The following is a 23,431-nucleotide window of genomic DNA, read 5'->3' as shown; positions in this document are numbered from 1 at the left end:
GAAGACCACCAGTTTAAGATTGATGTTAAAAATTGTGTTGTTTTCATTTGTATTGAATTGTTATTTTCTATTAAAACCTTTGGTTTCTTTTTAAAAGTAAAATTAGCAGGCATTTGCAGTGACTGTGTGCCTCCAGTCTCTAATATGTAACTGTATTTTGTCCCTTGAAGGATTTAACGTCTACCTCGCTCAGGGGGCAGAGGAAATGTCCTGAATTACAAACAGGAGCTTGTTATTGTCAACATGCTGATTGCATGGGATGTACACAGGTGAGTACACTGGGCTTTTAGCTTGGGCATACAGGAATGTACACAGGTGAGTACACTGGGCTTAGGCTGGCACTATTCACAGCCACAACGCCACCACCAGTCGGGAAAGGGGTTTAATTGGTCTCAGTCGTGCAGGTATAAAAGATAGCTGTCCAGTGCCACCACTCTGCTCCTCGAAAACAGGGCTCTTTCTTCAGCCTAGGAAGTGATCACTGACAACACTGACAATGCACAGCACTCCAATGGTCCAAGTGTACACATTCAAAAATGATCACCCACTGCACTCCACACACTTACAGTGACGTAGGGTCAGGGTCACCACATTAGACCGGATTCAGAGTCCTGAGTCGTCAGATGACTGGGGCAGAAGACAACCAAGTGTGAACGTCAAGGCCACGACTACGAGAGCTCCTTCCTCTTCTCAGCCAGCTCCAGCACACCAATGGATCCTCACATCAGCTGGGTCGCTGACACATTCAAAAAGCGGACTGAGATAACAAGATTAGTTGTGTTGCAAATGACAGAGCAATAGCAAGACAAATTCCAAATGTAACACACTGTTCCTTTAACTTCTGACTACTTTCCTTGTTCGTGTAGATGTCCCAAGCATCCAAAGCCTTGTTTACACGGGTCCCTCCATTTCTTCCAACACATTGGATCCCTTTCAACATGCACAGTAGGATCAACAACACAGCACGAGTATGAATGATTTCCACACTTATCTTCGTCTTTATTTCAGCCCAATCCTCTCTCCTAACTTTGCCCAGCCTGCAGATCCACATAAGACGTCTCTCCAAACACACCGTACTCTTCCGCCACACTCACAGCGATCGCCGGTATAAACAACTCTTCAGACTTTTCAACCACCGTAGTCTCTCTGCTTCGTTTCTCCACAAACGCCGGAACAAACGTGGCTTTTCACTCATTCCTTCAAGGTTACTTTTCATCCGCCATTGGCTTCTTTTATCTCGTTTCTACTCTTGGCTTCGGTCCCCTTTTCACAGCAACCCAGTGGGCTCCCAAAGCGAACCCGCAGAACAAAACTCCCCTTTCGGTTACCTTAACGCCTTATTTATGGGCCTCCTCTTTACTGCGATGTCCAATCGCCACCGGAACCGGCCTGGTGTTACGGTGAGATGGGTCCAGGCTGACCTGGTTCCACCATTTTGGTACCGCCGGTGTAAAGTCACTCTGTGACATTGACTTCAACAGTTGCATTTTCAGCATTTTTGCTAAGCAGTAATGAAATTTAACTCCTGATAAACGGCTATTTACAGACCTGCATTACTACAGCAAAAGTTTCAAGTTTGTATGTGCCATTAAGCCAGAATCATGACAGGGTGTCTCATGCACTTTGTGAAACTGCTTGAGTTATTCTTTGCAGGGCAGGGCCTCCTAAATTTAAACCAGAGGAAGTTTCATAAACCACTGTTCTAATTCTCTGTGTTAACTTCAAAAGTGTCTTTTGTGTGCACACTTCTGTGCTTAATTTTTGTGGGGACAGTGGATTGTAATAAATAAGACCACTTTACAACCTCTTTAGACAGAGATGTCTACCACCAGTCGTCTTTACCTGAATGGACGTGCATTGTCCACGTAAGGCCTTATCTTACTATCACTTCTCTTTTCCTGCTTAAATTTGCATGGACCCGTTACTGATGAACTAAACATCTCTCTCTTATACAGCTATGATGACTCTAAAGATCTTGATCCATCTGTGTTATCCTGTGATTATGGAGTTCATGCATCCCAGATCATATCTGTGTTATACTTTCTGTTCTTCGTGTTGGGCCTGCTGGGTAACCTGCTGGTGTTATGGGTGATGTTGAAGGGTGTAAAGCTGAGAAGCATGACTGACATCTGTCTCCTGAATCTGGCTTTAGCTGATCTCCTGCTGGTCTCCTCTCTCCCGTTCCTGGCAGACAATGCCAGAGATCAGTGGGTCTTTGGAGGCCCCATGTGCACCATGGTATTAGGCGTCTATCGCATTGGATTCTACAGTGGGATTTTCTTCGTTGTGCTGATGAATGTTGACAGATATTTAGCTGTGGTTCATTCTGTGTATGCTTTGAAAGACAATACAAAGACATATGGGATCATAGCCAGTATGGTCATCTGGATTATTGCTGTTGCAGCATCATTTCCTGTGCTTATGTACATGAAAACCAATGATAAGAAAACATTTTGTCAGGCTTATCCAACAGGTAATCAGAAATCTCACCATTATGCAAAGACTATTGGTATTATTAGAATGAATGTTTTAGGATTAATTATTCCACTGTGTGTAATTGGATTTTGTAACTCAAGACTTCACAGACTCCTAACAGTTCGCTCTTCCAGGAAACAGTCTATGAAACTTGTCATTGTAGTGATGGTTGCCGCCTTCTGCTGTTGGGCTCCATATAATATTGCAGCTTTTGTGAAAGCATTGGAGCTAAATAATCTCATAGAGCCATCCTGTGAAAAAAGCAAAGCAATCACTCTTAGTCTTCAGATCACAGAAGCTCTGGCTTACTCACACAGTTGCTTGAATCCCATTCTCTATGTGTTTGTAGGAGAGAAATTTAGGGGGCACCTTTTTAGACTCCTGAACAAAACACCTGACAACGGGTGTTCAGGATCTGTTTATTCACAGACTACCAGTGATGACAGACATACTATAGCAGTGTGAATGAAATGAATCCACAAATACCATCAAAAAGGCACTTGCTTGATAATTGGGGGTAGTTTGGAGGTAATTAAAAAAATGTCAGAGTTAATTTACTTTGACATCTAGTAAGTGAATGTTTATGGTATGGTTCTGGTCACCATAGAGTAGCATGGGCAGTCAAGATCAATGATCAATAACACTTTAACTTATTTCAGAGGTGAAATTGCAGTGATTGTGATTGGGTCTTAGGTCTCATTGTAAAAAGCTTGTTAGAGATGCATGTTATGTAATGGTTAGAGTTGACTGTGTAATTTTCTTCAATAGGTTTTATATGCGCTTGAATAGGGTTTCCTTTAAACATGCTAGAAATATGATCTCAACCATGATTAAACTGTATGATCTGTGTTTAAAGCCTTAAATAAACCTTGCTTTCTGTCTTTTTCAGTGTTTATGCTCAATAATAATGCATGGTTGTTAAGAGATTGTTTCAGTCAAAATGTCACATTGACAGATGGAATTTTTAAGAATTGTTTGCAATAAAAGATACAAAAAACAATTTCAAGTCTATAATTGCATCACGGTAGAATTAAACAATAGGTTACAAAAGGTATGCTCTGTGTACTTGAAGTCATATTTATAAGTTAACACCAAGTTAATTCAAGTAACTGATTAACAAATTTCAAAGATTATTTAATTTAGTAAATCTGAAAGAAGTATACACTATTTTAACAATTGAAGTGTATGGTCTAAAGCGCACAGTGCAAGTGCACTTAAGGCATGTCCGTAGCCAAGTTTATCAATGGGAAAAAGGGTCTATGTTAAACAAGTATTGTGTGCACATCCCACCTTCTGGCAAGTGCAGGACAAAAGTAACTACTAAAGTGATAAAACTGTAATGTCGGCAACACTATTTTTAACATCCATAAAAAGTAACGTTTTCGACCCTGCTGGGTCTTCTTCAGGCCTAAAGAAAACCGGATGGAACGTTGCTTTCAAAGTTGGAAATGTCTTGCGGCATTTCAGATTGAGGCGTTTTAGGCAGGTCTCTGGGTCAGCCATCTCTATAGAATTGAGAACGAACTTTGTAACTATGCAGATCTTACACATGCACAGACAGCTAAATAAAGCACTATATAAAAAAGAAAACATGAAATCGTATTATTTGACCCTTTTAAACGTATACTGATTGTGATTGGATAAAAAAGGTGTCAGAGATCATTATCAAGTTTCAAGATCAGCACTGCTACAGCTGTTGCTGCTTGTGGCGCTGCAAGAACTGACAGGTGGAAGAGCCATAATCCATATTGAGAATTTATTATTTTCATATTTTAATTATGTAATTTTAGTACAATAAGGTTTGTTAATAAGTCATTTCCTGTTGTGTGTATTATATTTATCTGGTTTATATTTGTTCCTACTGCGCATGTGCAGTGACGTCATTTTTTGGTAGTTCACTTAAAGAGTTGTCGATGCACATGCTATACGTGCTCATAATTAGTTGAAGAACACAAGATTTTGACCGTCTCACTATCGTCTCATTATTTTGTAATATAGCATATTTAAGTTTATCGATCTCTTCAAATAAGTTGTTAAGAAAACATCGTTGGATTATGCTGTATTTGAAAATGTGAGTCTTTATTGAAATTTGCAAGAAGAATAAATCACTGTATAAAGGAATAAGGACTTTGAGTGATATATACATGACAAGAAGATACGCGTCAAAACTGGTGGAAAACAAATAAGAATATCACATGTTCCTTACATGGATGACATCAAAGTACCGCGAGAGCATTTCGAAAGCAGTATCCTCTGTATCATTTCTTGAATCGCTCTCGCTGGATTTTGATGTTATCTGACGCTCGGTTCTTCTGACGCCGCATGAAGTCAAACATCCCTGTTGTATTAGTCACTGGTAAGATCAGCGTAGCAGTCAAAAAAACGGGACCAAAAAAAGGTTCAAAATATGGGACGTCTCGGCTACTACGGGACAGTTGCCAACCCTAGCGCACACACTTGCATGCAAACACACACACACACACACACACACACACACACACACACACACACACACACACACACACACACACACACACACACACAAAAGTTGCCTAATCACAGACCAGTACTTTGCAACGAAGTTGACCAAGCCACAGAAAATACCGAGTTATCTGAGCATCATGTTCACTCAAAGACAGCTCAAATGCACTCTATCATGCAGACTTTGATACAGAAAACAGGGAAAACTGTTTCATGATGTCTTACATACTGTAGCATCCTGCTTACGTTAGCCAGCTCCGTTTGCCATAAGCCCTGGAATGCACACAGTATAAACTGTACCATGATAAATTCCTGTTGCTCAATCTGGTCTAAGCAACTTAATCCTTTATTTATTCTTCAACTGAATGCCTTGTAAGGGTGATTTTGTAAGCATAAAATTATATTTCCTTTATCTAAAGATATTTCACTTGCTTCCACTGATCAGTACTGTAGTTAGCAGTTACATGGCAATCTGCAATGTGGTTATGAGACGCTGAGAACGATCCAATCACATCATGTCAAAAACATAAAAAACAATATTGATTCGCTTACAATATTAGTGGGAGGGTTTGAGGCACACAGTCCTGCCCCCCAAGGCAGATCCCAAACCAGCCAATTAGAGCTCAGCCTCAGGTCACATGTTTTTACCCTTTTTACTGACCTACATACACACTTGTTAGGGGCCCCAGACACACAAACATGACACACACACCAAACAGACTCAATTTTGATTTTTTTTAAATATATGATAACATGACAAATAGTAAAATAGTACAACTAAATGATTTTATTTTGTATTAATTTGCACTGTATATTTAACCTTTTGGTAACATGTTAAAGTAGCTTTCTTCTCTGGCCAACTTTGGGCTATTGACCAGCCGCCACTGATTGACACTCCACATTGGTATTGGCAAAATGTTTTGTGTACTGATTAAACAATGAAAGAGTTTTTGGAAAACACGACGCTACATCTGGTATATAAATCATCATGAAAACTTAATTCCAACTGTAAAGTATGGTAGAGGAAACATCATGATTTGGACCTGTTTTGCTACATCAGGGCCTGACCAGCTTGCAATCATTGAGGAAAAGATGAATTCCCAAGTATTTCAGATAATTCTTCAGGATAATATCTGTACATCAGCTGAAACTGTGAAGAAGGTGGGTGTAGAAGGACAAAGACCCAAAACATCATAACAAGCGGCTTTCGTGGTCCTCACGTAACATCAGGTAAAGTCTGCTAAGAATAAATAACAACAAAGTACTTTTAAAAATTATAACATTTGTTTTTTTCCGACAAGGTATTTGTTCAAGAGTTCAGTTTAGCAACTAGTCATACCTTTAAAAAACTGAAACCGGAATTAAAGTTCGGACTAGACGTGTATCGCATCACCGCATGTGGGTACGATGAAACCGTCTATACAGAGACATCTAAAACATTCTGGGAGGGGGAAAATCACTGGTGTTCGGGGGAAGTTGTTTGTTACTGTGACTGTCAATAAGTGTATGTGTGGAGTTACCCATCATCATCATCATTATTCATATCATCATTCTATCATCATCCATTACCATCTGCCTGTGTTTTACAGTATGTTCATGATAATATAAGAACTATCTGTTTTTAGTCCTGTGTCATCTGCCTTATATACTGTATACCATAAAAGAAGACCAGACCAAACAGAAATCATGAACACAACACCCGCCGATCCCTTTCAGAAAATGGTTGATACACTTCATCAAGCACTTCTCCACACTCCTACAACACTAGTCACAGCACCGTCCCAGGCTACCGTCGTCGCAGCTTCCATGGCTAACCCGGCACCTTATTCTTGTCTGGTGGATGATTGTAAAGGTTTTCTCTCACAATGTTCATTTTGAAATGCAACCTAACCATTTTCCCACAGATCGAGGAAAGATAGCTTTCATCATACCGCTTCTTACCAGAAAGGCATTGCGGTGGGCTGAATCCATCTGGCAGCAAAACGGGTTGTTCCTTCAAAACATCTCGAAATTCATGGAACATTTTCAAGAGGTATTTGGTATAATCTTAAACTGTGAAAGTTGTCTGCAGCAGAGTATTAACTGAAGTTTTGCTCGCTAGGGGGACCGCTAGTAGTTGGAACGAACCAACTAACGCAATGGCCGTAACCCACTTTAAGGTTGCAACTATCAGCCTACGATGACACCATGGCTTAGAAAGATTCATCCAAACTGAACTGAAAACCATATGCAATCCTGTTATGATGATGTTAAAGGACCCCTCACATCACCTATCCTCCGCCAGGCAGAAACTTTCTCTCCAGAACCAGAGGCCATGCTTCTGGATACCACCCGGCACGCTATAGCAGAGTGTCCCATTAATCCTCCACGAGTTTTTGTGAGTATGGTTCAAACCAAAACTCATATTTATGCTCCATTAACTACAAAAGTTAAAGGAACAGTATGTAATAAATGTATATCAATTAATCATAAAATGGCCCTGATATGTCACTAGACATTAAGAAATCATTTTCATGTCAAATACTTATATCACTGACAACAGTGGTCTGGCCAGAATATTGTCATTTAAAAAGTGGAGTTGCAGCCCTCAACTGATGTTTATGTTGTCATTTTGTGTATTGGCCACTAGCTCTGTGATTGCAGTACCAGTTTTAGCCACAAGTTTTGTGATTGCAATACCAGTTTTGGCCACAATCCTACATACTATTCCTTTAAGATGTATCTGTAGGATTCTTCTGTTACAGTTACAGCCCTGCTCGACTATGGCTCAGCTGGCAACTTCATCTTCTTGCAACTTTGCTCCAAAATCCAAATACAGAAGGAACAGATCCCCCAGAGACTCAAAGTCCAGTCTGTAACTGGCAAACCTCTCAATCAATCCATCAACTTCCTAATTTGTGATATCAGTCTGACAGTGGTTGTACTTCACCGGGAAACCATCAAATTTCTGGTTCTGGAGAATTCAATAGCGGATGTCATACCAGGGTGACCATGGTTGATATTACATCATCCGGAGCTCTCTTGGGATACCGGTGAGGTGAGATGATGGAGTGATCACTGTTTCCAGTCCTGTTTTCCACAATTACTTCTTCATCGTCATCATCATTCTCCACCCATACCAGTATGTTCCACCTCCATCGAAAGCCTGAAGGTAGATGTTCCAGTCACCATTCTTGAAGAGTACTCCTTTAGGATGTGTTTTGTCCCAATAGAGCCTCCCAACTACCACCTCATCGGCCATGGGACTGCGCGATTGATCTCCTACCGGGTAAATCTGTGCCTAAAAGTAAAATATATCCACTCACCGTCCCGAACAGGAGGCCATTGAGAAATACATCAGCGAAGCACTCAGTCAGGGATACATCTGCCCTTCTGGTGCATCTCCTTTCTTCTTCATAGCAAAGAAAGATGGCGGTTTTAATTATTGGGGACTCAACAAGATAACATCCTAATTCTGTTATTCCTCTTCCTCTTGTTCCAGCAGCCTTGGAACAGCTAAGAGGTGCAAATATCTACTCCAAACTCGATATACGAAGCACTTAAAACCTCATTAGAATTTGAAGTGGTGACGAGTGGAAGACTGCTTTCTACTCAGCACCCATTCTCGTCCATCCAGATCCAAGCAAACCCTTCGTTGTGGAAGTGGATGCATCACCAACAGTGGTCGGAGCCATCTTATCGCAGCAGCAGGGAAATCCACTGTTGCTTCATCAATGTGCCTTCTATTCCCATAAATTCAGCTCGGTGAAGGTGAACTATGACATCGGTAACTGTGAGTTACTTGCCATTAAACTAGCCTTAGAAGAATGGAGACATTGGTTAGAAGGTGCAATGCATCCCTTTACGGCACTTACAGAACACAAAAATCTGCAATACTTATGTAAAGCTAAAAGACTCAAACCCCGACAAGCATGCTAGGCTCTCTTTTTCACAAGATTTTAATTCACCATCACTTATTGTCCTGAGAACAAAAACTGTAAAGCTGATGCTCTTTCCAGACTGTTCACCTCAGGAAAATAGTACTCCAGAACCTATCCTTCCAGATATTTTATGCCTTTGTCCCATTGACTGTAGCGGGAAAGACACTATTCCTGAGACTCAAAATGTTCCACCCAACCACAAGTATGTACCACAATGTACCGCTCATTCAAAAGGCTCATGCTAATCAAACCCTCTCACTGCCTAAACATAGCTTCTGGTGGCCCAACATGGCTCAGGACATCAGAAGGTTCATGAGTGGATGCAAAGGATTGTGCCATCTCATAGATTCCACATAATCTGCCCTTTGGTAAACTTTGTCCACTTCCTATACCACACCGTCTTTGGTCACATCTAGGAGTGGATTTCCCTTCGGACCTCCGAGTTTCCTAAAGAAACACCTGCATATTCATTGTTGTTGATTGTTTTTCCAAGTTCCCCTCAAAGTCTTACCTACTGTTATGCAAAGTGCAGAATACATGCTTCCAGCATGTATTCAGATATTACGGTATTCCTAAAGACATTGTTTCCCTAATTTATTCATCGAGCCTAGAAATCTTTCATGAAACTCCTAGATGTGACCGTAAGTCTCTCATCTGGCTATCACTCTCAGACAAATGGTCTCAGACAAAATCCAGGAAGTGAGCTGATTCCTCCAAACCGTCTACCATAGCCACTAGAACTCCTGGAGCCAATTCCTTCCCTTGACCAAGTTTGCAGAGAACTCAGTTCATCAACAAGCTACTGGTCATACACCATTTCAGTGCATACTCGGATACCAACCACCTATGTTTCCCTGGACTGGAAACATAACTGATGACGATTGGTTTGTGTGTGTGCTAGAGAGGGTGGGAGAACAGCATAGCTGATGATGATTGGCTTAATTTCCATCGTTAGCCAACCAGAGGCAGAGTTCATCAGACACGCACACTCGCACAGTCCGAGTGAGCAGTGTAAAAAAGTCTGAGCAACTTTGTCACTTTGTCGCTAGATTTAGCAACTTTCTATCACTTTAGCGACTTTATAGGACAAATCTAGCTATCTTTTCTGGCGTGGTTGGAGACTTTTGTAGACTGACATGAAAATGTCGTTTTCTCTACTCAACGAGCAGCGGTGCTGCTGCTGTGCCCCATCTCAAAGCACTGACATGCAGCCCGGTCATCGCGCATCAATCACTCCGAAAACACCGGTGACAGGGCGATGGCAAGTACAACAAGCTTAAAGGTAGCGGTCGCAAACACAAAGTATAAAGCACTACTTTTCCATTGTTGAGGTGAAAGGCAAGAATGTTTGTGTAATGTGCAACTTATGCCCATGAAGAAAAAGTCTCTCCACGTCTGTGGCAAGTTATTCTGATCTAATAAATCACCTCACATCGTCACATGCTGCCACAAAATTGGTGATTTCTCTTTAGTATCCATTTTAGTCATTTAACATATTTAATTTTGTAAGGGGCATTCAAGTTATTTGAAATATTAGAATTTTTTTAAGTAACGCAGTAATTACTTTTCCTGGTAATCAATTACTTTTATAATAATGTAACGCAGTTACTAACTCAGTTACTATTTGTGAGAAGTAATTAGTAACTATAACTAATTACTTTTTTAAAGTAACGTTCCCAACACTGGTTTTAGCCCATCCGCCTCAAGGTTGTGCGTGTTGTGGCTTCACAAATGCTTTGCTGCATACCTCGGTTATAACGAGTGGTTATTTCAGTCAAAGTTGCTCTTTTATCAGCTTGAATCAGTCGGTCCATTCTCCTCTGACCTCTACCATCAACAAGACATTTTCGATCACAGGACTGCTGCATGCTGAATGTTTTTCCCTTTTCACACCATTCTTTGTAAACCCTAGAAATGGTTGTGCATTAAAATCCCAGTAACTGAGCAGATTGTGAAATACTCAGACCGGCCCGTCTGGCACAAACAACCATGCCACGCTCAAAATTGCTTAAATCACCTTTCTTTCCCTTTCCGACATTCAGTTTGGAGTTCAGGAGATTGTCTTGACCAGGACCACACCCCTAAATGCATTAAAGAAACTGCCATGTACTTGGTTGATTAGATAATTGCATTAATGAAAAATTGAACAGCTTTTCCTAATAATCCTTTAGGTGAGTGTAGTCCTTAACCCTCTGGGGTCGGACCCTTTTTGGACACAGTCAGAGGTTCTGAGATGCTCTCACATTTGGTCTTTTTTCAGTTGCTTTAAAACACATTAATGGCTAATATCACATAACACTGTATTCAGCACAAACTGTGCTATAATAATATGTAGGATAAATGTATGTACATGTTTGTATTTTTAAGTAAATGATGTTTATGCGTGGTTAGTAAAAAAAGAAAACAAAAAGTTGCTGAAATAAGGCCAAGGAACACATCCTAAACATTTGTTAACAAGCAAAAAAGTTATCTACTCTTGTAGAATAGAGAATTTGCTACAAAAAGATGTAAAAACCATTTAACCCACTCTTTCACGTGAAAAAATACATTGATTTAACTTTTGTAAGACACTTTTTGCTGTGTAAAGGCAATATCAATCAATCAATCAATCAAATTTTATTTATAGAGCGCCTTACAACAACCAAAAGGAGCACAAGGCGCTTTCCAGTAAAAACATCAACAGTAGATAATAAAATGCATCAATGGATAATAAACTATAACAACGATAGACAATAAAATATAACAACACACTATACATAAAATAGCAATAGAAACAAAGGCTACGTGTTAAAAGCTTGTAAGAATAAATATGTTTTCAGCTGTGATTTAAAAACACTCAGCACAGAGATGCTTCGTAAATGTGCTGGAAGTGCGTTCCACAGCTGTGGTCCCTGGACTGCAAATGACCGGCCTCCAAACTTTTTATATTTAAATTTAGGGATAATCAGAGAGGTATGTTCTGAGGAGCGAAGAGTTCTGGATGGTTGATAGACTGTTATTAGTTCAGCAAGGTAGGCTGGTGCCAGATCATTGATGACTTTGAACACAAACAACAAGACCTTATACTCCACCCGAAACCGCACAGGAAGCCAGTGAAGTGAGCGGAGGACAGGAGTTATGTGGGAACGTTTGGAAGTGTCCGTGAGAAGACGTGCTGCCGCGTTTTGCACCATTTGAAGCCGATTGAGGAGTGATTGATTAAGTCCAGTGTAAAGAGCATTACAGTAGTCTATCCTCGAGCTGATGAAGGCATGAATAGCCTTTTCAAGATCAGCTCGGGATAAGAATGATTTGACCTTACTGAGAAGTCTTAGCTGGTAAAAACTTGCCTTCACTACTGCACTAATCTGCTTATCAAAATGCAAATTATTGTCAAAAATAACACCCAGGTTACGAACGGAAGGTGCAAACTGAGGTGTTAGAGGACCAAAATTAAGCAGGGTACTGGGTGAATCCGGGCTAAACAGGATGTACTCAGTCTTTTCTTCATTCAGATGAAGGAAGTTCTGGGAAAGCCACTGTTTGATATCCTGAATGCAATTATGGAGAGGGTCCAGTGCAGAACAATCACTCAGAGTCACAGGAAGATAAATCTGGAGGTCGTCTGCATAGAAATGAAACTGAATGTTGTGCTTAGAGATGACTTCACCAAGTGGCAGCATATAGAGTGAGAACAATATAGGACCGAGAATAGATCCTTGAGGCACACCAGATGATAGAGGAGCAACCGAGGAAGAATAGTCATTTAACATTACTGAAAAAGTTCTGTTAGATAGGTATGATGAAAACCAGTCTAGCACTACTCCCTGTAGTCCAACAACATGTTGGAGACGAGAAATGAGGATGGCATGATCCACGGTGTCAAATGCAGCTGTTAGGTCCAATAACACCAAAACCATAGAGCTCTTAGTATCCAGGGCTCGAAGAATGTCATTTTGGACCCTCAGTAACGCTGATTCTGTGCTATGTCTAGACCTAAAACCAGACTGAAATGTATCACCAATGCCGTGCAGTTGAAGGTGAGACTGAAGCTGTGCATAAACGAGCTTCTCCATCACTTTAGAGAGGAATGGAAGGTTAGATATAGGACGGAAGTTGGATGGTATGGAGGGATCAAGGTTGGGCTTCTTAAGCAACGGTCTTACAATAGCGTGCTTGAGTGCAGCGGGAACAGTTCCCACAGTGAAACAGCTGTTTATGAAGAAGACAAGGAAGGGACCTATGGTGTCAACAGCCTCCTTCAAAATCTTAGCAGGAACAGCGTCTAGCAGGCAGGTGGTAGGCTTCAACTCTTGGACTGCTTTTTTGAGGTCCACAAGAGTAACAGGATCGAAGTTCTCTAGCACACATTGCGCCGCACGAGAAGACATGGCAACAGTGTGAACTTGTGTAATGGTTTGCCTGACAGACCAGACCTTGTTCAAGAAATAGTCTTTAAATGCATTACATGTGTGTTCAGAGACATCATTCAAAGTGACAGGCACCGGATTTATGACAGAATTAATAGTGCTGAACAAAATTCCAGGGCGGTGACTGTTGCTATTGATGAGAGTAGAAAGGTACTGTCCTTTAGCTTCCTTCAGTGCACTCTGATAGGTGGCAAGACTGTCTCTAAACATTTCCAATGACACCTGCAGCCTATCCTTCTTCCATTTTCGCTCAGCCCGTCTACACTGGCGCCTCAGAGCCCGAGTTGTATCATTGAGCCAGGGGTCCATCGGTCGACTTCACCTTATAGGGCGCAACAGTATCCATGATCTGGGAACAGATGGTATGGAAGGAGGAGAGTAAAAGGTCAGGACACAGAGACGATGCTAATTCAGCAAAAGAGGCGAGGTCAGAAACAGAGATGGCAGCAACAAAGTCATCGACTGTAGATGAGGTAATAATGCGACGACGATGATGGGCAGTAGATGTTGGTGTTGGAGTAATAGCACAAATGTCAAACCGTATGAGAGAGTGGTCAGAGATGGGAAAATCCATGACCTCATAATTTAACACAACCACCCCACGAGAGATAATAAGGTCTAGAGTGTGACCTAACCTATGAGTGGGACAGGAAATGGACTGAGCCAGATCTAATGAGTCTAAAAGTGCCTTAAAATCATTAGCAAATTTATCAGAGGGGCAGCAAACATGAATGTTAAAGTCACCACAAATTAGAATATTGTCAAACTTTGCCAAAAACTCAATCAAAAACTCTGAGAACTCAATTAAAAACTCTTTATTTAATTTGGGCGGCCGATAGATTACTGCACATAAAATAGGAAAGGGTAGAGTGAGCACAAATACTTGTAACTCAAAGCTGGAGTACCCTCTAGTGGACAGCTGGCGGCACTTCAGGGACTGTCTATGTGTAGTGGCTATCCCCCCGCCCCTACCCGTTTGCCGCGGGGTGTTTAGGTAATGGTAACCAGAGGGGAGGAGTTCCGAAAAGGCACTGACGTCACCTGGGGGAAGCCAGGTTTCAGTGAGGAAAAACAAATCCAGATTATGAGAGGAGATGACATCATTAAGGACAAAAGTTTTGTTATTAAGCGATCTGGTGTTACAAAGTGCCATACGGAACGTATTTAAGTTGACAGGCGACGATGTCACACGAGGAATTGGACGGAGGTTTTCTTGAACACAACCCCGGGTGGATGTTTTAACGCGCCGGGTACACCAAGATGGAACGTCACTGTTGGAGCTAACCGGACAGAGCCACCGGTAGCATTCCCGCGATCTTCCAGCATTGCCAAATCCTGAGTGATCTTTACATCCCGGCGATGGAAAATCCAGGTGAGTCCTCAGCCTGACATGTAACCCGCCTCTCCGACCGCGTCTTTTGCGGCGCTTACTGCCTGGTAGCAAACAGACAGTGCGTCTCAGGAAAGGTGGAATAGATGTCAACAGTGGCGGTGGTGGTGTTTTAAAGGACTGGACATTTAAGATGCGATTAGTTGTGAAACGCAATTCCAGCAGCGTGGGGCGATCATAAACAATAAGCGACGATACGTTAGTAAAAACAAACATGAGAAAACAGAGGAGCAAGTGGCAAGCCAAACACAGCGGCGCCATCTTTCCATCAATATGCAAGGGAGGGTCAATGGTCATGAATATTGATGTGTTTTACACCTGAGGAGACCCAACCCCCTAATGGCTCAGTGAGGAATGTTGGGACAAAAGAACTGTGACTGTGGGGAGACTTAAAGAGAAAAACTTTTGCTTGTAGTTTAAAAAAAAATAGGTTAAAATAAAGTACAAAAGACTTTTTTAGTAAAATAAAAGTCTTATAGGGTTGCAAAAATGCTAACAACATGAACAATACAATAGATTTAAGAAGCTTTATTGTAATTATAAATAAAGAAGCTTCATTGTAATTATAAATAATAAAGTAACAATATGTATACATGTAACAATATTCTATATGACCAGTACAATATGGCTCTAATTAAAAGAAAAGGATTCTAAATGTCAGCTGTGAAAGTTTGGTGTGCATCTAAAAATACTTCCAAATATAAAAAATAAGGTATACATTTGAAACCATCACACACTGTAACTCTTTGGGAATGGAGTTAAATGTTGTCGTGCCATTGTTCAAAACGTGCGAGTACCAGACGAAGTTGGTGTTGCAGACACATTCCTGAAAGCATATCTTAATTAATATCATGTATTTTCAAAGTACAAAGCAACACATCAGTATAACTAATATTGAGAACTTTTTTAAATAATTAATAGGGGTGACCCCGAATAGTTGAAGATTCGATGCATCGATAGGAGAAGCCGGATTCGACTACCAATCTCACAGTCGAATCGTTGCAGATGTGTTATGAAATGAGGATCATTCAATTTCGGCCGTATATGGGTGCACACATTATCTGATTTCACACATAACAGCTTTCTCCCAATATATTAATATACAGCATATTATTATAATGCTGCAAATAATATGTGATGTAGCAGCTTTCAATAAATATTTTTAAAATGCGAAATCCAACAATCCCTGAGACAGGGCTACACGTCCAAAAAGAGGTTCCTATGTTAATAAACCATTGCCTCTTTGTTTCTACATTTAAAAGACAAAGCTGGCAATTCTGGCAATACTTTCAGTTTTTTATTAATTTCTATATTTTATTTATAAATCACTCTGGTTTATCTGATTTATCTATTTGGCTTGTGTTTTGTTTCCGTGCACTTGAGGCATTTTGCACATTTGTTCTGCACGTTGTTACTTCTGACCTTATTTTATTTAAAAAATGTATTTATTATAAACGTAAATTCTGATATAATTTAAGTCTGTACAATTTGGATTGTTTTTCGTTCTATCGATGTTGTGCTATTGCGTTCTGGCCATGTTTGCGCATCCAATTTAGCCGAACGTGCTATAGGTGCTCTGCGTCTCATATCTAGAATTTCATCCAACTAAACATTACAAAACGGATGTTTTTCGGCGGGCATAAGTTTTAAAATGTATTTAAAACCGAGTGGTTATCTATTATGGTCGGTGTTCACTTTCAAATGATAGCAAAGAGATTCCTGAAATAAATAATATCATAAGGTCTTTCTGTATCTAAAGTGAATACAGAGATGATCAAAGTCAAAGCAAGCAAGCAGGTATTTCTGTGCTAAACAATAACGCGGAGTGTCTATAAAATCATTAATTTCAGTGTTTTTCTTGTTATAAATTAACGTTTAATGAATTGTATACAAAGCTTATAGTTTTTATCATTTACAGTAACAATCACAAATTATTTGTCATTTGTCTTTTTTTGGTCATGGCTTTGACGCGCTTAATCTCCGAATTAAATAAAAATACTAAATTGTAGCCGGGGTTTGCAAGGCAGGATCACCTTTGTTATTTTTTAGGTTTAGTTCTCAAAATGTTTTTTGTGTGATGTTCTGTAGATCGTGGCATTAAAATGTTATGAGGAATATTTAACAAATTTTGCCTTACATTTTACCTTAAAAAATATATATATAAATCCATCCACAGTCAAATATATACTGTTATATAACTCAGGCAGTAAAGCAGAAGATAATTGAGTACAGAGATGCGCTGTATTTGTTAACGGGCCATTACCGGAGACATTTATAGTTAAAAATTAACACATGACATATTTCCGGGCACATTTACAGCACATCAATACTAGGCTACATCGAAACATTTACACCCGAACAGATACATGCATATTTGCGCATGATGACAATCTCCGGGCACATTTACTGTTATCATGTAAGCAACATGTCAGTAATACAAATATTGTGAATGCATAAGTTCTATGTTTATGCATAGTTTTACGCATTAAAAAAAATCAAGCAACACATCAGTTATACTAATATTGAGAACAGAAAAGCCGGTAAATGTAACTTACACTTTATGAATTTCGGGTTCGTTTCTGCATGCCCCCGTGCGAGTAAATGAAGATGAAGCCACGTTACTAAGAAAAATTAAAAACATTATTTGTATCATGTATTTTCGGAAAATACAGATATGTTTATATATATACATCTTGTATTTTCCAAATTACTACGCAAAACATCAGTAAAAGTCTACTAATAAAACAGAAAAGCCCGCAAATGTGACTTACCCTGTATGAATGTCCGTCGCATTTCTGCAAATGCCCGCTGAAGAGGAGAGTGATGCTGCCACATTTCTACAAAAGTTTTTAATAATTAATATAATGTATTCTCCACAGTAACAAACTTATAAAGCAATACTAAGGCGGTAAAGCATAGTTGAGATAAGATAATTAGATGCGGTATATCTTTGTTAACGGGCCATAACCGGACATATTTATGGCTAAACATTAACACATTACATATCTCCGGACACATTTACAGCACATCGATACTACATCGATACATTTACACCCGAACAGATAGTCGCGTAAACAAGACTTGTTGAGGCATAAACACTAGTCAAAATGTATTCTAAATAGTGATACTGTTTTATGACATATTGAATATTTACATCATACTGTTTAACGCATGACATATCTCCGGGCTCATTTACAGCACAATGTTACACCCGAGCAAATAAAGAAACCTTATTGATAAGTCGGCATGGACACTATAGTTATAGTAGTGATATTGCTTTATAACATTCACATTACACTAATCAGCATACGGTTTAATGTAAGAACTATCATTTTAATGTTAATACAAGTTGCCAATTACGAGACGAATCTATAAAGTCATTATGAATATCTGCTTGCAAATAGTCAGTATACAGTATATAAAAGTTACACAACATTTCAACAAATGTAGGTAAAACTTACTCTTCAGAAATTATATCCTCAGCTGGATCAAGTCGCTCTTCAAAATACAAACGTTCATCGTCGGAGTCCGGCTCTTCGTCTGAAGAAACAGTGAACTCTTCCTCGCTGTCCAGGAGCATAGAGCTTCCTCACCTGTAAAGCGTGTCATCTTCCCAGCGCGTTGATAAGTGGATGAAACTGTCAAAACTCGCTGGTTCTTAAAGCATTGTTTGTGGGCGTTGATCTTGTTTGCATAGCCCGCATCAGGTAATTTCCATATGAATGGCTCGCACAAGGGAAGGTGGGATCACATTAGCGCTAATGAGGTCGAGCCAGAAAAACTGTACCTCTCTTTACTTACATGTCGATTACACAAACAGACAATGAGTTCTTCAGATTTTAATTACATCATGTAAAAGTAGACATTTCAGGCTTTCTTTAGACATATGTATCATGTTCGTGTGACAAGTATTGGCGGAGTTATCAGTTCATGTTTGAAACGTGTTTGAAGAAAATGTTCAAGGAGACAGAGATGTCGAAATGCACTCCCTGTTTATTTTCTTTATTTGCCAAAAGCACACATTTTTGTTGTTACTATGAAGGCACTCATATTAAGGTAAAGACTTCACAGTTTCGAATGATGTATTACATGTATGTGTATGATTATGAATGACGGAGTATTTTAAGTGGATGTCACAGGAAACAGGAAAAAATGCGTCAAAACGCGGCCCCGCGTTTTTGGACCCCAGGGGGTTAATATACTGTAGTTTTCAATAGTCCTATATTAAATCCTGCGCTGTGCATTATTTGTACATATAGGATAGATTAGTTGATAGATATAAATCATATTCTTATGTGATGTATCTATACAGATGTGAAACTAGTTCTGTTCCCCTTCGCTTTCCTAATTTAATTCAAGTGTCATAAACCACCTTATTGGGAAAAAGTCTAACATCATGCAGTCTTTTAACTCAGTATCCCTTCTTGGTTTAGAGCTCCATTTATCACTTCATAACTACAAATAATAAACACAAACGTTAAACACTTTTGAACTAGTACACCATGGGGCGGTTTCCCGGACAGGGATTAGACTAGTCCTAGACTTAAACACTTAAGAGCTCTCCAAACTGAAAACAACTTTCACTTACAGATCTTAAAATACATCAGGGCCCTTTGTTTTACTTCAAGATGCACACAGGTAATGTTTTTAATAATTAAACTAAGGCCTAGTCCTGGATTAAGCTAATCCTGGTCCGGGAAACCGCCCCTATGTGACACTTTTTTTAATCAAAGAATAAATACAAAGATCTAACCATTAGTTCATTTGTGTGTCATGATCTTTGTGAAACTGCCTTAGTTCTCCTTTGCAGGGCAGGGTCTCCTAAATTTAAATTAGAGGAACAACTATTCTAAGTTTTCATGTTCACTCAAAAAGCTTTTTGTCTGCGCTTTTTGGGAACAGTGGTGTGTAATGAACAGGACCACTTCACAACTTTTTTGGACAGAGATGGCTACCACCAGTCTTCTTTCCTTTTATAGAGATACATTTTCCAGGTGAGGCCTTATCTTATTATTACTCACTGTCAGTGTTTTTATGCTTTACTTATAATACATTTTTCTTTTCTGCTCAAGTTTGCATGAACCAGTTATGGATGAACCAAACACCACTTCCTTAGACAGCTATGATTACTATGAAAATATTGATCCATCTGTGTTATCCTGTGATTATGGAGCTCATGCATCCAACATCCTACCTGTGTTATACTCTCTGTTCTTCGTTTTGGGCCTGCTGGGAAATCTGCTGGTGTTATGGGTGATGTTGATGGGTGTAAAGCTGAGAAGCATGACTGACATCTGTCTCCTGAACCTGGCTTTAGCTGATCTCCTGCTGGTCTCCTCTCTCCCGTTCCTGGCTCACTATGCCAGAGATCAGTGGGTCTTTGGAGGTCCTATGTGCACCATGGTTTTAGGTGTCTATCACATTGGATTCTACAGTGGAATTTTCTTCATTGTACTGATGAGTGTTGACAGATATTTAGCTGTGGTTCATGCTGTGTTCGCATTTAAAGTCAGAACAAAGACTTATGGGATCTTAGCCAGTGTGATTATCTGGATCATTGCTGTTGCAGCATCGTTTCCTGAGCTTATGTACCTGAAAACCAATAAACACAATAATAAAACATACTGTCAGTCTTATCCAACAGGTGATCACAACTCTCACCATTATGCAAACACTGTTGGTATCATTAAGATGAATGTTTTAGGATTAATTATTCCACTGTGTGTAATTGGATTTTGTTACTCAATGATTCTTCACAGACTCTTAACAGTTCGCTCTTCCAGGAAACAGGCCGTAAGACTTGTCATTGTAGTGATGGTTGTCTTCTTCTGCTGTTGGGCTCCATATAATATTGCAGCTTTTGTGAAAGCATTGGAGCTAAATAAACTCATAGAGCCATCCTGTGAAAAAAGCAAAGCAATCACTCTTAGTCTTCAGATCACAGAAGCTCTGGCTTACTCACACAGCGGCTTGAATCCCATTCTCTATGTGTTTGTAGGAGAGAAATTTAGGGGGCACCTTTTTAGACTCCTGAACAAAACACCCGTCAGCAGATTACAGTTCATGAAGAGTTGCCTAATACAGGCTACAGGATCTGTTTATTCACAGACTCCCAGTGTGGATGACAGACATACTACAGCTGTGTGAATGAAATAAATCCCCAAACACTATTAAAATGCACCTGTTTGATAGTTAGGGTGAGTTTGAAGGTTATGTTACATTTCTTTTGTGTGTTATTTTACTTTGGCATCCAGTAAGTGAATGTTTATGTTAGGGTTCTAGTCACCATAGCATGGGCTGTCAAGATCAATGATCAATAACACTTTAATTCCTCTATCAGAGGTGAAATTGCAGTGATTGTGATTGGGTCTTATTGTAAAAAGCTGGTAAGAGATGCATGTTATGTTATGGTTAGAGCTGGCTATGTAATTGTCTTTAACACGTTTTGGCTTATTTTAACAGATGGAATTTCAAAAAGTGTTTGCAATAAAAGAAACAAAAAATAAATTTAAAGCTAAAATTGCATAATTGTACAATTAAATAGGTAATACAATTCTTATATAATAAAAATCTTTATAACACCAAGTTATTCAAAGTAACTGATCAACAGGTTTGATAGATTATTTAATTTAGTAAATCTGGAAAGAGTTTTGAGACATAGTCTGTCATGTTCACTAACACTAATGTAAAGATTTATGTAGCAGATTTATGGAGACTTTTGTTGTAAATGTAATTAGTTTGGCCAAAAAGTCCCTTTGAGGAAGTTGAACCAGCAAGCGACCATGGGTGCTTCTCAATATGCCCCCTCCCTCATATGTCCTACGATACTGGGTGCTTCTTATTTCTTATTTGTGCGTCTTTGTTTCTTTTCCTCGCGCCTTAGTGAGGACAGAGGAGACAAAGCATTAAGTGAAATGGCATATAGTTATTCCTCACTCTTTGTATGAACTTTATTCTCTATTATCAAATTATCAAGTGCATTAAAAACCCAAAATATTTAACAAGAATTATAAAGTTAAATACATACTTGAGTTAGAGTTCATAGGCTTGCTACATTAAAATAAACACATTCTTAAAAGTGCTATTAAACAAAAATATGTGTCTATACCACTCATCATTTGAAGATTGGTGGTCTATACATGAATATTAAATAAATTCTCTAAAACGAGTCTACATTTATAAAATTAAAGCAGTGATGTGAGTGTGGTCTGTACATAATGTAAAACGTCAACCCCACAGATAAGTTCCCCATTTCTCCGTTGCCCACACACAGCCTTATGCTTCCTTCTCAACAGTGGCGTGCACAGACCCCCTAAGAGGCAGGGGAAGATGACTAAAAAGGTCATAAAAAATTACTACAGCAAATAACATTCAAATGTTTTTTTACAAAATTTAAAAGCAATTATTAATAAAAAAAAAACTTTCCTACGGTTGACGAGTTATCTCATCAAATAAGAGACATCCTTCCCTGCCAATACATTTTTACGGCAATCCATATTTCCGCTATTACCCCATAGGTTGCGCTTTTAACCAACTTATAAAACACTAAAGCATTCACTCAAAAACAGTAAAACCAATAGGTTATTTTCATAACCCGGGTTTCTGAAACATCAAGTGGAGAGACACCTGTAATGGAAGAACAGGACACAGAGCATTTAGCCCCTGATCTTCTGCAGAGGAAAAAGGTGGCATTTAGGCATTAAAGCTGGATTAGGTTTAAGAAACCTGATCTCCACTCAGAGAGAATTTAGTGCATAAATGGTGTACAGAAAATGAATGCAGCTCACTGACATGTTTAGCTGATGTCAAGGCCAAGAGCAAAGCCATCTTAAAAGGAAAAAAGGAAATACCACCATGGGGCCTAAAGGGATATTGACAAAGGGCCTACAGCACCATGGAGAGGTCCCATTCAGGGACAGTTTTCCTGATGACTGGCAAAAAGTCTAAGGGCTGAGAGAGAGAGACCGAAAGGAAGAACTATGAATTCATAATATCCTCTGGCGGATAAATGCTTATTTGGAAAAAAACATCTTTTAGATTGACTGATGTGAACTAGTCGTTCTGTTTTATGGTGTGAGCCAGATGGGGCGAAGAGAATCGTCCTTTTTTGGGACCAGGAAATAACAAGAGTAAAACCCCAGATCTCTCAGGTCAGGGGGCACCACCTGAATCGCTCCCTTTATTAAGAGAGAGGAGATTTCCTCTTTCTGAATGTAAGCGGAGCTCTTCTTCGTGTGAGATTAAAGAACACTGTTAAAAAGGGAGGGTTTCATGACAAACTGCAGTCTGCAGTTTTGTTCGCATGACCCAATCGGGTGCAGCTACAGTCCGCCAGGCTGGCTTATAACTCACGAGAGTCCCTACCAGAGCCAGAGCCACGCAGCTTACCTCGCTAGAGCCTGGATGACTCATTTGTGATGCAATGCTTGGACGGCTTGTTGAGCTTTACGGAGAACAAGGTCAATAACCCCCAGGGGTCCAAAAACGCGGGGACGCTTTTTGACGTGTTTTCTCCTTATCATAGCAGAATCAACTTAAAATACTCCATCATTAATAATCAAACACTTACGTGTTTGACATCATTTATAACTCTGAAGGGACCTCTTTAAAGGGCCATTTCACAGATAGGAACATTAATCTTTATGTAAAATGAGTCATATTTGTAGTCAAAATGTAACATAAATGTAGAATTTTGTGCCTATTTGACAGAGAAAAGACAAAATGTGACTTTAGAGCACATTTGTATGAAAAACTAC

The 23,431-nt window shown here is 39.5% G+C and overlaps 2 protein-coding genes across 2 annotated transcripts; both read left to right on the top strand.

Annotated features, from left to right (window-relative positions):
• The first annotated feature begins 1,732 nt into the window (after positions 1 to 1,732).
• On the top strand, positions 1,733 to 3,433 carry LOC129448718 (C-C chemokine receptor type 5-like). The gene is made up of 2 exons (XM_055211295.2): positions 1,733 to 1,865; positions 1,956 to 3,433. The coding sequence occupies exons 1-2, from the start codon at positions 1,819 to 1,821 to the stop codon at positions 2,938 to 2,940; spliced, it is 1,032 nt and encodes a 343-aa protein (XP_055067270.2). The 5' UTR covers positions 1,733 to 1,818; the 3' UTR covers positions 2,941 to 3,433.
• Positions 3,434 to 19,413: 15,980 nt separating this feature from the next.
• LOC129448408 (C-C chemokine receptor type 5-like) lies at positions 19,414 to 21,201 on the top strand. Its single transcript, XM_055210775.2, has 2 exons — positions 19,414 to 19,669; positions 19,748 to 21,201. The coding sequence occupies exons 1-2, from the start codon at positions 19,587 to 19,589 to the stop codon at positions 20,820 to 20,822; spliced, it is 1,158 nt and encodes a 385-aa protein (XP_055066750.2). The 5' UTR covers positions 19,414 to 19,586; the 3' UTR covers positions 20,823 to 21,201.
• The last annotated feature ends 2,230 nt before the right edge of the window (positions 21,202 to 23,431 follow it).

This window comes from Misgurnus anguillicaudatus, chromosome 10, assembly GCF_027580225.2.
Source record: "Misgurnus anguillicaudatus chromosome 10, ASM2758022v2, whole genome shotgun sequence".
Taxonomy (NCBI): domain Eukaryota; kingdom Metazoa; phylum Chordata; class Actinopteri; order Cypriniformes; family Cobitidae; genus Misgurnus; species Misgurnus anguillicaudatus.
Note: the sequence above shows the minus strand (reverse complement) of the source record. Positions and strands in the feature narration are given on the sequence as shown.

Excerpts from the sequence above, each read along its gene's own strand:
- LOC129448718 (XM_055211295.2), top strand. The coding sequence starts at position 1,819 with ATGTCTACCACCAGTCGTCTTTACCTGAATGGACGTGCATTGTCCAC. Across the intron at positions 1,866-1,955 it reads AATGGACGTGCATTGTCCAC|CTATGATGACTCTAAAGATC; the intron begins GTAAGGCCTTAT and ends TCTCTTATACAG.
- LOC129448408 (XM_055210775.2), top strand. The coding sequence starts at position 19,587 with ATGAACAGGACCACTTCACAACTTTTTTGGACAGAGATGGCTACCACC. Across the intron at positions 19,670-19,747 it reads TATAGAGATACATTTTCCAG|TTTGCATGAACCAGTTATGG; the intron begins GTGAGGCCTTAT and ends TTTCTGCTCAAG.